The following is a 16,189-nucleotide window of genomic DNA, read 5'->3' as shown; positions in this document are numbered from 1 at the left end:
GATAATAGAATCATTCTCTCGATACAGCACATAGCGAAGGCGTGGAAGGACAAGACCAAGACCCCCGTGTCTGAAAGGACTTTACCCATCTTATGAGTGTATTGTAGCCATTGTATCTAGATGGATCTCCGCCGATTGAGTAGCCTCACATACTTGGTCAATCTTACGCATATGCCGTTTACTTCTAACAGACATCATGAAACGACTATAATAAATTCACATCAAAGCTCAGAACGCGAGTTGCAATGCTTCTCAAATAACCCTTCAAAGCTACCAACTCGGAAGTTCCGAAGTCACTCCCTACTAGGCCCATAAGGGAACCAATTGAAGTGGTCGTGAGCATTATCCTAATCCGGGCCCAACTTTCGAAAAGAGATTCAAACATCACGCCACTCCTTGCGTCTTTGTCTCAGCAATGTACGGGACGGCCATCTCGGTATTGGTTCCCCCACATCACACAACACTCGAACATGATGGCATTCTTAAAACTCCGAGGTTCTGTCCGACGTACATTAGGCTAGCTAATAGGTATGGCAAGGTGGGTTGAAGATTTTGAGCGGAAGGATTAGGGGATGGAAGTCATGTTGAATATGATGTTCATTGGTTTTCACATGCGTTTCTCTTGCATCCCACATCCTCAAGCGTGTAGTTTTTCAGTAGCAAAACTCGTCCAGAAGACAATTTCTAATGAGATCACCCACATGGATTCAATAGCCATTTTCCTCAATCACGAATGAGGAAGGCAAACATCAACCACAGTCGTCTCTGTGCGATGAAAGAACTGAAAAAACATCCCTTGTTCCCGCTTAACATGGTTGAAAAATATCACCCACATGGCTCGTAAATGCTCCCTATCAATACAAAGCTGAAACTATTTCTTCGCAATACATTGCTAGTGTTCCATGACGCTTAAATAGCAGAAAAGACAAAAGGGGTATCTTGAAATGCAGTCTGACCAGCCCAATACAAAGTCTTGAAGTTCATGCTCGTGGCAGATCCACCTCCCTGCCAATAAAAAAGGCGGACGTTTCATTGACGCCTTGCCTAACTGAAGAGAACCGGGATTGAATACGCTGGTCCGTTAAAGCCCCATCATTCGAAGTGATCCCGGGAGGGCTACGTCGACCCGAGAGCCATAATACACCACCGCGGCGGTGTCCAGTCCGGAAATAAGTCGCAAACGGCCTTCATCGCCGCCTCCATTTGCCTCGCCATCTGCTGCTCGAGCACGCCGTTCGAATTTGCAGGCACTAGCTCAACCTCGTCGTTGTAGACAGGGTTTTCGTCCCGCGGCACAAAGACGAGCTCTTCTAGCTTGGGCATACGCGCGCGGATCTGCTTGAGGACCTCCACCGTCAGGTTGGCGGCGCTCATGGACTGGTACATTGTGTCGACCCAGAAGAGCGAGTCGTTGATGGCAAGGCGGCGCACTTGTGAGATGTCTTCGGGATCGCAGAGGGCCATGACTGTGCGAAATTGCGCCTCGGAGGCCATATAGCCGTCGCGGGCGCCAAAGTAGAGGACATCATGGACCTTGTCGAAGAAGATTTGGCCCGGGTTGCGCGTCATGCCGAAGCTGAGGTGGTACGACTTGAGGGCCTCGAGGCGGGATTCATGGCAGGCGTGGAGGTTGGTGGGTACGGCTGTGTACGAGGTACACCCGCTCGACGAGGGCCTTGGTGACTGGGCGTGGGAGGCGAAGGAGAGAGACTTGGCACCGCACCGGATAGGCACAACCCGCGGTGGTGGGAGGTTGAGGTTCCAGATCTTGAGGCGGAGTTCCACGGGCAGCCTAGGGAAGAGATGCTGTGATGTCTTCGGTCAACAGAGCTGGGCGCGGCTACGGGCTATACGGGAGATCGACGGATCTGAAACGTACAAATTGGGTTAAGGACTGAGGTGGTATCGCTTGCGCGGGGCAGCCGGTTGTTCGCGTTCTTGGAGCGGAGGTTATCGTGATGGTTGACATGATCTGTATGGAGCGAGGCCTGGCGCGAGACTAGCAGAATGGTTTTGCAACGTCGAAGTCCCGCAATGTGAGAATGGATGCCGAGAAACGAACGGATGTGTTTGTTAGGCCAGTGCGGGACACGACGACAGGTTGATGGAGGGGTGGCAAGCGTGAGTGGTTATTATATCGGCCGCGACGCCGCGGGTACCAGCGCTATCCCGGGCAAACGATACAAAGGATAAAGGATATGCCTGCCAGTCTGCGTCCCACAAGGTCCAAAGCGACCCGAGACATCATTAGACTTCTTTGACAAATACCCAGCCCCGGTTCTCCTCACAACACTGGGGTAGGAGGGAAAGCTATGTGCATGCCATCTTTTTCGTGATTCATGACCACTTGACGAACACACCCCCCAGACTGCATATGTGTGTCAGGGAAGAAAGTGTGGCTGCCCAGAACCCGAGGCTTTGGGTCGGGGCGACCAGGGATGTTCGCGCTGCTGCTCGCAGGATTCTGACGGTCATTTCTCCCATTCCAGTTAGAGTGTCATCGGTGACATAGTACTCCGTACTCCATAGTCAATTGTTAAAGTGGTCGGGAAGTTCGAGGGCAGGGTGCCGTTCTAAGGAATGGCCAACATCCGTCTGCACGATAGAACTGGAGAGATATTGGCACTGAGCCATGACTTCAGGACTCTCGTAATTACAATGATATTCTGCCGTATTCGAGCCAATGACGTTCGATGTACCCTTGAAGATGGAATACTCGTTAATCTCAATGTGAGAGAAGAGTGTGAGAGGTTCTCTGCAATGCAGGTAAAATATAGAAGCCTTGGGAGTCTCGAATTCGGGCCAAGGGGTGCAGATCTGCGGGAGCGCTGCTGGGAAAGCCAAAGCGGTGCGAATTGTGATGGGCCGGACCCATCAGGCACATGTGAAAATGCTGCGGATAGACAAGGAGGGCTTGCTGGGCCTGGCTAGCACCTGTGTGGGCAATCAGGATTCCCGTCCGCTGTTACCTGCTTTCCTGAGTGTTGTGTGCCTGTTTGGTCCTCCCGGGAGTCGAAAGAAAGGAATTCGACCGGCCCGGCCGTAAGTTGGTCTGTAGATCATTAGAATGCAATGACGGGTGATGAGCGCCTGGTTGGTTCCAGTCAGTTGGGCTGAGCCAGGGGTCAGGGGCCTGGACAGGGGATGTCTCGGTGGCCGCTGCAGTCTGCTTATGCTGTAGTCTGTGTGTCTGTGTGTTGAACCAGGGCCTTTCTGACGAACCATTGAATTTGAGTGGTTCTCAAGCGTCGTATCCCTCGCTTGGCTATAGACAATCTCAGCTGAAGCGGAGTACGTAGTCCCGTCCTGGTCCGGACTTTTAAAGTTGCTGTATTGGATGACATTCAGAGAAACCCTGCTGCAAGGAGGACAATGTCGCCTGTCAAAACCCAATGATACTCTGTAATTCGCACAAAGAGGCAGAAAAATATCGTGTCTGCCATGCGGGACATGGATCAACGACTGACTGACCTGCTGCAATGCATCTTGATGGTGCAACAGGAGTCAACCCGAGCATCTGGGACACCCAAACCCAGAGGGACGGACTTGGGAGCCGTGCCGCAGTGAATCCCCGTGGCGCCACGGTGAGACTTCAGTTGGCGATTCGACCTGTCACTTCGTAGCCGACTTGAATGGGCGAACCGTCACCCCACAGTCTCTGGCTGCCGAACTCCGAGTCCTGGGCCAATACTTGCAGTAGCCAGCTGAGTACGGTAGCCATAGTGCTGTAGCTGGCAACCTTGAGACCTTTGGCTTTCGCTAATGTGCTGACGATGGCTTGCTCGACATTCCACACCCGGTGGACGTTGAGAGCCAAGCACCTAAACTCTCGCTTCCCACCGATGTGCAGTCACGTCTGCCAAGTTCATCGTTCGCCAACTGAAGACTGGTTCGCTAGTCTGTCCAAACTGTTCTGACACCCTGGACGAGCTGGGGTATCAGCTAGGTTCGGCCGCTGGCCCGCTACTTTGTCCGTTAATGGCCCGCGGGCTAGTGCAGACAATTGTTGACATGCGGAGCAGTCGGCCCTACCCGGCGGACGCCAATGTCTCTTGCAGTGGAGGCCAAGAACTAGGCCGGACTGGGCCCAAAGGTATGGTCGTCTTACCTACCTGTGAAAGACCTGTGGACGAGGCTGGTGCCGCAAAGAGCTTCGTGTGCCGGCGATAAACCGACATGGATTTCGGATCAATGCTCTCTAAAACCATACAATGGCCGCTATCCGTGTCTAGGTGCCGCTGTAAGTAGTCGTCATTTCTAGTCCGACATGCCGGCTTATTGATGGCTGCAGAGTTTTGACAGCCCCAACATCAGTTTGATAACCGCAGCCGGCTGCAAGGTTGGTACAGCCTCATCTGCAAGCCTGCAGTTCTTCTTGTTGTATGTACGAATACAATTGCTTGCTTAGCTCACCCTTTTGTGGAGGGGTCTGATACCCTGTCGTCCAGACGCCCCTGGTGATGTGGAATCATTACCATCGCTCTCGGAAGGTGGAAACGCCATTGGTTGAGCAGTGTGCTGCATGTCGCAGCTCAGAGATGAGACACACTCGTGGTCATGGAGAGTTCATCGCAATCCAGCCTTCAGGAACGAACGTGTCGGACAACGTCGCAGTGACCACCAGTTGTCTCGTCCAATCTCCGTGCCCGTACTCCGCAACCTTGTAGTTCCGTGTCCGTGTATGTCATCAGGCCTCAAAGAAGAGAGACCAACAGCAGGCTTCACAATTTGACGCTCAAGTTGGGCAGCCTTTCGTGAAATCCAGCTGGCGAAGTTGTATATTGGTTTTGCAGATACGAAGGAGCGCATTTCTTTTTCGTCGGCGTCGGCGTGGGATGGAGTGGATGGTAAGCCGTCCCAATATGGAGATGAACAAGGTCAACTTGACTCGCCAGCTGGTAACGCAGCTAACCAGTTGTCAATAGAGTAGGTAGGAAGGAAAAGTATCACGTGATGACCCCACTTTCCCCATGGCACTTCCCGTTCATCAGGTGAAAACAAAAGAAGCTTACCTAAGGTAAGTCGCCTGGCCTGGATCAAGGATGCCGGGAGTGCATTTCACCTCCACTCTTCCCGCTTGACGTGAGCTTAATCCTCGGATTCCTTTTGACGGCGGCAAATAAGAACCTCCAACATCAAAATCTCATTCTATTATCACTGACTTGCAGCAACCTCGATTGTGGTCACATCCTGATCAGCGAATAAGCGTTCTTGTTTCGATTTTCGAAACGAGGTTATCTGCACCTTATCATTGGCCTCCCGCCATTTTAAGCGCCGGGGATGACCGCCAATGGGACCGGCATTTGCGGGCTTCTGACCAATGTGAAGCTCACCGGCTGTTCAGGGGTGCCCGATGATCGCCTCCCTCAGAGCCCCGAGATGTCGCCAGCGCGGCTATCTTGCATCGGCGCAACGCTCGTCACGATAATTTTGGACACTACCTTTCTTTCCCCATGTGTGTTCAAGATTACGTGCCGTGCCTAGACACGGCACACGGCGCGTAGTCAGGCTATAGAGAGGTTGTATATGTACGCTCCATGATCGCACTTTCGTAGGTCTGTGATACTGGAAAACCACACAACTGCCTGACTGCCATCCCGTTTTCTCTTTTCTTACGTATTTTCTTTCCTGGAGATTGTTTCTCACATTACGTCTAGTCATTCTCCATTGTAATACACCTCATTTTACGACAATATTTCACGACTTTCTCTTTAGCCATGTCTTCCGATCTCAAGAACGTCACGCAAACCTCGGACTTTGAGGTCGATTCTGATGACGCTCACTACCCTCCTCACGCACGTCTTCTCAAGACAGTCGATACTGCAAGAGTCAGCTTGACGGCTGTGGCCCTTCTCATGAGCATCACCATCCTTGGTACATCAGCAGATGCCCTGGCTGTCTACGATGCCACCCATGTACCAGCCGGCTTCATGCTTCCGCTGTGGCCGGACGCCTTTGACTTGCGTCCAACAGTCGCGCTCGTGGTTGGGAGCTCCATTCTCATAATCGTCAATCTCGTCTCTCTCCTTTTCAGTCGAGTTCAAAGCGTAAGTCAGGTCTGCTTTTTGACATCGTACCTTTAGGAAGTCAGCTCAGACTGACATCAAAAAGCTGCGTGGTCAAACTCTCATCCACAACTCATTGGCAGTGGCCGCCCCATCGGTTGGATTGGTGGCATCGATCATTGCCATGTCCTTCTTCTACAGCATCAACGCATCGATCACGGTCGACACTTTACAGAGCTGGAGCTGCCGCTGGTCCGATGTTGTGATGATGACGAGGCCGCATTTCGGTACCCTCTGCAAGCAAAGCAAGGCGGGCCTCTACCTGTCCATCCTGCTGATCCCGATCGAGGCCATCATCGTGGGAATGGGCGGCTATCAGATGATGCTCGAGCGGTACATTAGCAAGTCCAACAGAGTGGTACTGGAGCAGCGCAAGTCTGGCAGCCCGGTGCCTTCATCAGTCCGTGACGTCGAGGGCGATCACCACTGAGAGGAGCGGCTGAGTGTTCGTTCAAGAGGCCTAGGTTAACGGTCGTCGTCTGCTATGTATCCACAGGTTGGGTCCAGGGGATAAAGAGGAAGCCGGAAACGGAAGTTTTCCATTCTTGTAATCAGGCGTCAAGGATGTGTAGTATTAGCAGAGGTGGGAGCCAACTACGTCACGTATCAGCGTAGGTATCCAATTGTTGAATGTTTTCTGAAGTTTTCCCGTCCCAGGTCTGCAGATGTGGATGGCGCTTCTCGACTTGCCGGTACCAACTCAGGGTTTGATCCGATTTTCACCCTTTTAGCAGCTATGGTCCTCGATCGAAGGCTGCATGCGGCATTCACCGAGGTCTAGCAGCTTGAAGCTTGCAGCCACCAGGGGATCTACGAGCCGCCACTCGAGTGTCCGCTGACGCAGGTGTATCCTCAACATGCATTTAAGTTGGTGAAACCTGAGAAGTTCCTCGATTATGACCGTTTGCGGACGAAATGCTACTGCACTGGAGTGGATAAGGGTCGATGGAGCTGGCCGCCCCGGCTCCGGCACGATATGCTTAGCCGCCCCTCTGAGGATATCGGCATCTAGATTTTTGTTGCTACTTATCCATGTAATCCTCGACTCTACGCAAAGTAGCAAGCGAGGGTTTGGGCCATAGGCGAACGAGTTTCAAGCTTATAATCTTGTCGGTAAAAGAGTCAAGGTGAAGTCTCGCTCAGACCGCTTGAACCCCTTGATAAACCACTGCAAGTCCCTTGGGCGCTGGAAACCATCCTCATATCTTGGAGAGAGCTTGTCCCCTATCTTTGAGTTTCAGTGAGACGCCTTCAAGCCACCAAAGACTCGAGAGACAGCCCAACCGGAGTGAAGGGTCGCAGGGGGACTCGGGAGTCGCTACACCAAGTTAGACGCACGACTGACGACCACGGCTAGGGCGGCTAGGCGCTGCCGGGCGACAGGTCGACGCGGAACGATTGGCCCGAAAACACAGCGCGTGCAGTGTGCTTGGTGAAGTTGGACTTGGGGACTTGGGATGAACATGGAAGAATCAAAATGAGCGCCGCTTTGGCCCTCGACTAACAGAAAGTGGCCGTGAATTCTGCTCATAACCCCATCCTTAGCGTGGTCCACCTCTCGTCTTTTCTCCGGTACGTACCCTAGCGTATCTGCACCTGCACCTATGAAGGTACCTCGTTTGCTCCAGTGCCCACTCATGACTGCCAATGGCTTCCCATTTCCCATGTTTTAGACTACCCGGAAACATAGTCATTCCGTCCAATCTTTGCCAACTCCGTCGAACCCAGCAGAAACACACTCGCCTGTTGTTAATCACCGTCTCCATTGTATTGACTTATTCGCCTTTGACCCGGCCTTCTTCCTGTCAAGACGGCGCAAGCAGAACCGAAGGATGGAGCCAGACGGACGTGACGGACTCGACTACTTCGGACCAACCCTCCAACCGTGAGCTTGCCCAGCCAGTCCAGACGGCTCCAGAGCCCAGAGAAAGCAGACTTGCCACCCCACAAACCACGCGACATCAGCAAACAAGACAACTTCTTCCTCCCTCTCTTGTCAGCGCTTCCCGGATGTCGCACAGTCCATGATGCGGCTGGCCGAGCAGCTGGCTGCGGCGTGCCTTTGACCTTACTCTTCTCGCTCTCGTCTACCGATATTTCAGGCACCACACTCTACTACCGACGTACCGTAGACCGATTTAGGCGCTACTACATTCCAGAGCGGCCCTCGCGTACTGAACCCTGAATTTCTGGTATCCAGACTGCCTTTGACCATGTCTCTGGCCCATGCCACATTAGCACTGACGGCAGCGGGAAGGCTCCAGACCTGCGGAATCCCAAGCAATCTCTCGTGTCGCAGACATGTAGCTTGATAAGTTGAGGGCTGCAGCGGGCAACACTGCCGAGAATGGCAGAGGTAAGGTATGAATGAACCAAGGCACGGTAGGATGATTGCGGGTTTCCAGGTTGTTCACTTCGTGTGCCACCCACATCCAAACTCCATGGTCGCAATCAACGGAGAACCCTGGCAACACACACGTTGTAGTCCAGCCGTAGACAACTTTAGGTAACACGGCCATGCCTCTCCTCCAGACATCGCGTGGTCAATCAACATGAGGTGCAGCCCTCCCACACATTCGCTCTAGAGTAGTTCAAGTAGTTTGTTACCTGGCCACATAATCTACGGTCTGCTACCGAATCTTTCCCATACCAACCGAAGTACTAGATGAGGCAAGAAGCCCTACCTACGTAACGTACCCTGAAATCAGAGAGCACCGGTATTCAAGTGAGGCAAAAGAAGATGCGAGCTTGGGCAAGCTTCGTCTAGTCCAGTTCAGTCCAGCCCGCTTTCTTTCTCCATCTTTCCTCCTTCCGTTCGTTCTGATCGACCTGTCTTGCGTTGAAACCGGGCTTCGTCAAGTGGGAAGAAAGGCGTAGAGTGCGCATCTGGCCTTGGCTTTTTCCGTTTTCAACCATTTCCTCGCGTTTCTGGGTGGCTAACCGCCTCTGCATCGATTCCGTCCCAACGACTCGCGCCCCCATAGCTCCTCCGGCTGACGACCAGCAACAGCTAGCACCATCCATCTTCACCTCATATAATAGTCCCCCGAGTCACCAGGCAGTCGGATCCCGGTCTTTTTGTATTCGCTCGTCCAGCTGTTTGTTTCCCGTATCAAACACCCTCGGAACTCCGCCTGTATTCCGCCCAGCGCGTCTCGTCCCCTTACCACATCTTGTAAGATCGGCAAATCGACTTCTATCAGTGGCTGGTCCTTTGCATCGACCTTCTGCGCCTTTATCATCCTTTCGGCGACTGTTTCTAGCCCTAGCCGCCTCGAGTACGAGAGACTCCGTGCGCGTCGACCGCTCGACCTATCTACACTGCACTCTTGACAGCTGAACATATTACGCCAAGTCCAAGGGGAATCTAGTCGTCCAGACTTTCTCAGTTCGCTAAACATCACTCGACGATAGCGGTTGGTCTCTATTCGGTACGTGTTGAGCTAGGTGGTTTATGGGCGATGGACGACACTAACACGGCCGCGACTAGTGAAAGACGCCGTTCCCAGACAGCCACGTCTGATACATCAGCCCAATTCTTAAGCACCGTCGAAACACCTTTATCTCAGCTTCGGGCCTTCGAACATCGTCGCAGAAAATGGCCGACCCTGTCTCCCCGCCTTCTTCCCCTCCTGCGGACTCTGTCACCCCTAGCACGACCAACTCTCACCCACCCGTCACCCCCGAGAACAAACGTCTTTCGCAGGTCGGCGGTATGTCTTTTGCTGAGAGACGGATGAGTCGTCGTCCCTCCACCGCACCCACTCCTATTGTCGAGGGAGACGGCCTTACCAGAGACGTCATTCACTCTTTGCCCGGCGATACTCGCAACAGCAATAGAAAGTCCAAGACGCAAGCCGACATGGCCAAGCGCCGCAGCTCTTACTACGAGGAGGCTTTCCAGGGCGATAGGGAGTCCAATGTGATCAAGGACCGCGCCTATGCTGAGGCCATCGTAATGGCAGAGCTCCGCACCAACGTCATTGTATGTACTCTCCTCGTGTCACGAGTGGAGAACTTCAACTAATTCATTTTCCTAGATCAACGACGAGTTCAGTTTCATCACGGACTTCTCATACCAGCTGTCGGTTAGGTACCAGCGGCCAGTAACTTCGATCGTGGTCAACCTGCAGCATGGAGCTTGCATGCTCTTTGGAGGTACCTTTGAGCCGGCCTACACCATGTCGATTCACGCATTACCGCTCGAGGTCGGCGTAACCAAGAACAAGAGGAACACGGCTCTGCTTCAGAAGCACCTCCACGAAGCTCTCGGCGTTGCGCCCGTCCGTGGATTCGTCAAGTTCGTCGAAGTCCCTGCGGAGAACATGGCTGTTAATAGCAAGACTACCGCTTCTCACATTGCAGAGATGACCGGCGAGGAGGAAGAGACCATTGCCGAGCGCCGTGGTCGCAACCGCAAGAGTATCAGTGGCAAGGTACGTACTACGAAAATCATGGGTGAATACGAGAGACATTAACAGACTTGCAGTCCATGTCAGCTCTGCGCCACGGCTCCATTGTCGGAGGCAGGAAGGGCTCTGTCTTTGACTTTAGAAGAGAATCTGTTGCTCCTCGCAAAGATTCAGTTATGCCTCCTCCTCATGAGCTTACTCCTCCGCACAGCGCAACCGATGCGCCTCCCATCCCTCCCATCCCCGAGGCCCACGCCAACAAGACCACGGCCCCGGTTCCCGATGAGAAGTCGGATGCGCCTATCAAGGAAGTTGAGAAGGCACCTACCAACACTTCTGCATCTCTCAAGAAGTCCAAGGTGGCAAAGCGCAAGAGCAGCTTCGTCACTTCCCTGTTCTCTCGCTCTCCCAGGAACACGCCCGCGCCGATGCCCACCGTGGCATCGTAAATGGTGGCTCTACTTCCCTCGCCCAACTGAAGTCCCTCTTTCTCTTTGTTTTGTATTGTGCTCATTATCGGGTCTGGAGCAGTGGTCAAATTGGAAACTTGACGAGGTCAAGAAACAGAGCATTGCATCGATAAAAAGGGAGACGGAGTTCTGCATTACAGCCCGCTCGGGCATGCTGGAGTCATAGTCTTGGAATTCAACCATTTATAATCGTATCTGTTCTGTCTAATAGTAGGAGTTATGATTAGGAGATAGACTGATCTGTACTCGTCTCAATCAAGCTCGTACGTGCCAAAACTAGGCATTCACTAATTATATCACATTGATCATCAACCATCTTTTGGACCATGTTCTGCGCCTTCTAAGTGACGTTCAAGTAATTAGCCAATAGCACTTGAGACATCAAGTGCTATAACTTCTTCGATGACAGATTGTTTTGGAAATGCCTCCTTGGTCGACGTTATCCGATTCTACCGGGCTTCACGAAGCTCCGTTGTAAATCTGTGTGATGAACTTGGTCCCGGAAATCCCATTGGCAACCTGGTCGACTCATCAATTGAGGTGGGGGTGGTGAATGCAAGCAAATATGCCTTTTGCGATGAGATGAATGGGGTGACAGTACAGTCTGATTGAAGTAGGTAGGTACGTTAGTACCTTGGAACCTGCAAGGTGGGTCTCGCTTAAATTGCCAGCGCTGCCCGCTCAAACGCGCTCAGCACGGGGTTTTCATCAACTCAATGTTTACGTTATCTTATCGCTGCTCCTGCATCGTCATTTCTCCGCTACCACCTTACCACTTAGGTACGCAGTACGGATACCTTAGTAGTGTTTGATTGCCTCGCCCGCCCACCCGCCTTGCCCGCTCCACACATCTGATATGCAACCTGGAAACGGTCACGGCATACAGATACGCATCCGTTGATAGGCCAGAACCTCTCTAACATCCCGTACCCAAACGAAACAGGCTTCTTTACTCAGCTTCTCTACAACCACTGTCGGAGGGTCGGAAGGGGTTCTACCAAGCAAGAGAGCGGCACATATTTTCGCACCTGCCTGTGTCAGCGTCCATTTCGAGCAACGAAAGGGTCCTATCAGCGGCCGTCGCTGTGGAGTGAGGCGACCCAACGACTGAGGCTCGACAACGATTGACCTGCTCAACGGCGCAAAGCAGGCTCGTCTCGTGAACTAAACGGCAGGACCTGGAGGAAATAGTTTGGGGAGTCTTGGTGGAAAATGGAAGTGAGTCCTTACAGTTTCTTAGTGTCGTGGTCTTCATGTCCTACCCAAGCTACTGCGGCTCTTTTTGCCCTGCCTTTTCATACACCATTTACGCTCCCCCGGTGAGGCTTCGACATACCAGTCCCGAATACAAGATGAATCAACCATATGACTATCCGGGATATGCCTACTGAGGGTTGACTCTTGGTTCGAACGCTCCATAGCAGACCCAAGCTCGTTTGAGGAGACAGATTCACTTCTTACAAGGAAGTTCTGAGCGACTCGAGCATTGTCAGCATACGCAACGCGTCGGCCTTCTGCGTCACCTCAATGGTCATGCCAGGGAGGTCATCGGACAACAGGAGAGCCAGCATGGGTCGTCCGCGGGAACGGGGAGTCAGGTCGCTGTCCCTCGTCAGATCAAGCGGGAAGGGCTGGGCCACGGTGTCATGGATGATGTGGTGTCTGTACGACAGTGAGATCAGCATCGAGTCAAAGCTAGTTCAACGCTCTTGGGCATCGACGTATGATTCTTCTCGAAAGGAGACCGCATGAACGCCAACTTTTTCTCAACTTTCCGCCCCTGCTTTCCAGCCACGTTTTCTGTTACGAAGATGCGCCAGACCTCGAGCCGGCAGATCTCTCCTGCGTGTGTCCGTCGATGGCGGTCGTATTCTTTCGACGTGTCTGAGAAAAACAAGCTTTTCAGATTGGGACATCTTGGAGAAGTCGCGAGCGAGTTGATGCGAGGGTTTGGTGGCAGGTCAGCCAGGGAAGCGGGAGCTCCCAGGGCCTCGCTGGCAAAAGTTTTGTTTGAGAGACTCGCCTCGATTCCCGTCACGGATCGTTGCCAGGCTTGAGATCCGGTCGACCTCATCAAAGAATCCGCACAAACATCGAGTGTCCCCTGGGTCTGTGGCATCCATCTTCCCGAGACAGCAAGAAACAAAGAAGGGCAAGCAGTCTACGGCATTGCAACCAGCCCGGCGAGACTATAGCTCGCTCACGCTCAAGCCCTCGTGACCTGTCTGCATACACGAGTTACGCATCGAAGAAAGCTGGTTGCCTTTCAACACGATCCCCCCCCCCCCTTGCGAAATGAACAAATCGCCCCGTTCTATAGATTCCATGCTGTCCCAAGCGGTAGATGGTTTAGGTGTTTCTTCTTACGGGGGTTCTTTGCGATCAAACGGCCGTTTAAGTCCAGCTAGGCTAACACTCCAGCGTGTCTACGATCAGAGTCAAGGAGTGCAGCCGCAGGATGCGAGCAAGATGGTAGAAATGCCTCCGGGCCCCCCTGCAAAGGGCAAGCCCAGACTCCTTTTGATGGGTCAGAGAAGGTATGTCATCCCTCCATGCCGGTGCTTCATATGGATTACATACCAACTACAATGGCAGGAGCGGCAAGTCATCAATATCGAGCGTCGTCTTTCATAAGCTCCCGCCAAATGAGACGCTTTTCCTGGAGTCGACAGCTCGTATTCAAAAGGACTCCATGGCGTAAGGCCTCAAACCAAGCCAATGTGACGAGCAACCTGTCTCACTGACTATCTTCTTCAGATCCTTCATGGACTACCAGGTCTGGGATTTCCCTGGCCAGATTGACTTCTTTGAGAACCCAAACTTTGATATGGACGCCATCTTTGGCGAGATTGGCGCCCTCATCTGGGTGATTGATGCGCAGGACGACTATCTCGAAGCCGTAGCCCGTCTCAACGCCACGGTCCTAAACCTCCAGCGCTTCTACCCGAACATCAATATCGAGGTCTTTATCCACAAGGTCGATGGTCTCTCGGACGACTACAAGCTCGACATTCAGCGCGACATCACCATCCGCATCCAGGACGAGCTCTCGGACCACGGCTTCGAAAACGCCCCCGTCACATTCCACCTCACGTCCATCTATAATCACTCCATCTTTGAGGCCTTTTCCAAGGTCATCCAAAAGCTCATTCCCCAGCTCGGCACTCTCGAGGCCATGCTCACCAATCTGTGCCGAACCTGCCGCTTCGAAAAGGCCTACCTCTTTGACGTGCTCTCCAAGATTTACATCGCCACCGACTCCGCCACGGCCGACATGGCCTCGTACGAGATCTGCTCCGACTACATTGACGTCATCATCGACATCACCGAGGTCTACGGCTCCTGGCCGCGGTCCGACGGCCAGCGCAAGCGTCTCGAGGCCGAGCCCTGGAACGCCAAAGTCGAGGACCAGGTCGCGTGCAACTGGGCCGAGAGCTGCATGGTCCTGCACGACTCGCAGCGGCCTATCATGCTGCGCGAGGTCGATCGGTACCTGGCTCTCGTGGCGATTATGAAGGAGGACTCGTATGACCGCATGCCGCTCGTCAATATGAATGTGGAGGCTGTCGTGCAGGGCGTCACCGAGTTTTTTGAGATTACAAAGTCGAGAAAGTGAGACTGGTCTGGAGGGCGTGTGTAGTCTATTGGGATTGAGGATGTGTTAGCCACATGCGGCTGTGGTATAGCCATGAGGCTTAGATATATATACATATTTCTCCTTGACACAACTTTTATGCCTCTTGGCTAGAACCTCATGTGACTAATCGATTCAAGTGAGAGTCTTTGGAGCTGGAACTCCTACGTAGAACAGGTTAGTGGGAAAAATGAACAGAGGAGAGAGAGAGAGAAGGTCTTACATTAAGTATCTCGCCAACCCGATATTGCACGTCCAAGAAGATTGAGTCTGGTAGATCGGGAATTCCAGAGTCTGCAGAAGTGAATCCTACTACTTTGGGGTAGTTTTTGAATAGGCCGATGGCGGGATTCCACGCGCAAAACCAGCGAATGTTGTATTCCGTAGTCTCTAAGGGTTTAGTTGCGATCCAACACTTTTGACAAAGACGATGACAACTCACCGAACCATATTGCTGCTTGAACCCGAAATCAAAATACCCGAAATCGCCATGGACCTCTGAATTCGTCATAAACGCGTTGCCAGTCTGACTGATGGTGTCGGGTCCGATCTTCCCTTTAAGTTCCGGGAAGTATCTCCACAATGCCCACCAAGTCTTTGCATTCGCGCGAGCCTTTAGATTCTGTTAGTAATATCCCATAAACTGCTGGATGGCGGCAATGCCTATCTGACTCTATCTTGCTCATATACGCCCGTGGATACTTTCAAAAAAGAGCAGATATCGGAGGAAGACTAGAGACGGATATACTGACGCCTCTAGCAGTTGATAGGATAGCAAGGGGACTTTTCTATTAAGATCAAACGATCTCACTCACCTCCACCGCCGTCCGCTCGTTAGAATCCCCAATCAGGAAGGGGATGATATGGACGCATTCTAGGGTGCTCATACGTCCCTGAGGCATCATCTGGCCAGAGTAATTCTTCTCCGACCAGCCCTTGTCAAAATACTTCGTGACGACACATTGGCCGCCATCCCGGAGGAGGCAGTCCCGCCTCAACTTTGAATCACAGACATATGACTCGAGCTGCTCGAGAAGTGAACCTGGGCCGTCTGCCCCGGAACTCGAAGACACGATGTCGTCTTCCGTTCTGCGCTGTGAATGAGTTTTGACTTGGTAGTTGTAGCCAAGCGTTAGCTTCGATTCATGGCGGGGATAGAGTATATAACCTACGAGGTATCAAGATAGCCTGGACCAAAAAGTCACGTAGCTGCCTCAGCTTGACTGGAGTGTCTCTGTAACGCATAATCTCCGAGAGCAGAACCAATTGTCCGCTGAGTGGGAGTTTGTCCGCGAAAAGACGAAGTATTTGGGTAGTGTCGTCCTGTGTCCCGAGGGGGGTGTAATTCGCGAGCATCTCTAAGACTTCGTAATGTTTCTTGGCCCAATGTTCAGAGTCTGATGATGCTAATGTCAGCTGGCTGTCAATGACGGAGCTGGCGTCTCCATTTCCGTCTGGGTGGTTGGCAATCTCGTCCATGTCGTGGTTGGGTCCGTATTCGAATATGAATACTGTCTTGAGAAGAGGAACTTATCGGCCGTCGTGATCGTTAGGTTTTGGTAAATCTGTACGGTGTGTGCCAACTGTGGGACACATCCAAGGCTATTT

At 52.5% G+C, this 16,189-nt stretch overlaps 6 protein-coding genes across 6 annotated transcripts; 3 read left to right on the top strand and 3 right to left on the bottom strand.

Moving 5' to 3' along the window:
* Positions 1–1,116: 1,116 nt before the first annotated feature.
* Positions 1,117–1,969, bottom strand: CPAR01_14138 (uncharacterized protein; the record flags this gene model as incomplete). Its single annotated transcript, XM_060498389.1, has 2 exons — positions 1,117–1,806; positions 1,880–1,969. The coding sequence occupies 2 exons, from the start codon at positions 1,967–1,969 to the stop codon at positions 1,117–1,119; spliced, it is 780 nt and encodes a 259-aa protein (XP_060343123.1).
* A 1,623-nt stretch (positions 1,970–3,592) lies between these two features.
* Positions 3,593–4,524, bottom strand: CPAR01_14137 (uncharacterized protein; the record flags this gene model as incomplete). The annotated part of the gene is made up of 3 exons (XM_060498388.1): positions 3,593–3,747; positions 4,109–4,238; positions 4,414–4,524. 3 exons carry the CDS (start codon positions 4,522–4,524, stop codon positions 3,593–3,595), a joined length of 396 nt encoding a protein of 131 aa, XP_060343122.1.
* A 1,193-nt stretch (positions 4,525–5,717) lies between these two features.
* CPAR01_14136 (uncharacterized protein) lies at positions 5,718–6,495 on the top strand (the record flags this gene model as incomplete). Its single annotated transcript, XM_060498387.1, has 2 exons — positions 5,718–6,047; positions 6,112–6,495. 2 exons carry the CDS (start codon positions 5,718–5,720, stop codon positions 6,493–6,495), a joined length of 714 nt encoding a protein of 237 aa, XP_060343121.1.
* Positions 6,496–9,663: 3,168 nt separating this feature from the next.
* Positions 9,664–10,926, top strand: CPAR01_14135 (macrophage migration inhibitory factor; the record flags this gene model as incomplete). The annotated part of the gene is made up of 3 exons (XM_060498386.1): positions 9,664–10,050; positions 10,106–10,501; positions 10,555–10,926. The coding sequence occupies 3 exons, from the start codon at positions 9,664–9,666 to the stop codon at positions 10,924–10,926; spliced, it is 1,155 nt and encodes a 384-aa protein (XP_060343120.1).
* A 2,316-nt stretch (positions 10,927–13,242) lies between these two features.
* CPAR01_14134 (uncharacterized protein) lies at positions 13,243–14,563 on the top strand (the record flags this gene model as incomplete). Its single annotated transcript, XM_060498385.1, has 3 exons — positions 13,243–13,484; positions 13,543–13,644; positions 13,705–14,563. 3 exons carry the CDS (start codon positions 13,243–13,245, stop codon positions 14,561–14,563), a joined length of 1,203 nt encoding a protein of 400 aa, XP_060343119.1.
* Positions 14,564–14,691: 128 nt separating this feature from the next.
* On the bottom strand, positions 14,692–16,060 carry CPAR01_14133 (uncharacterized protein; the record flags this gene model as incomplete). The annotated part of the gene is made up of 5 exons (XM_060498384.1): positions 14,692–14,745; positions 14,805–14,969; positions 15,024–15,194; positions 15,397–15,692; positions 15,754–16,060. 5 exons carry the CDS (start codon positions 16,058–16,060, stop codon positions 14,692–14,694), a joined length of 993 nt encoding a protein of 330 aa, XP_060343118.1.
* Positions 16,061–16,189: the final 129 nt, after the last annotated feature.

Source organism: Colletotrichum paranaense (assembly GCF_030867605.1).
Source record: "Colletotrichum paranaense strain IMI 384185 chromosome Unknown Scaffold_14.1, whole genome shotgun sequence".
Taxonomy (NCBI): domain Eukaryota; kingdom Fungi; phylum Ascomycota; class Sordariomycetes; order Glomerellales; family Glomerellaceae; genus Colletotrichum; species Colletotrichum paranaense.
Note: the sequence above shows the minus strand (reverse complement) of the source record. Positions and strands in the feature narration are given on the sequence as shown.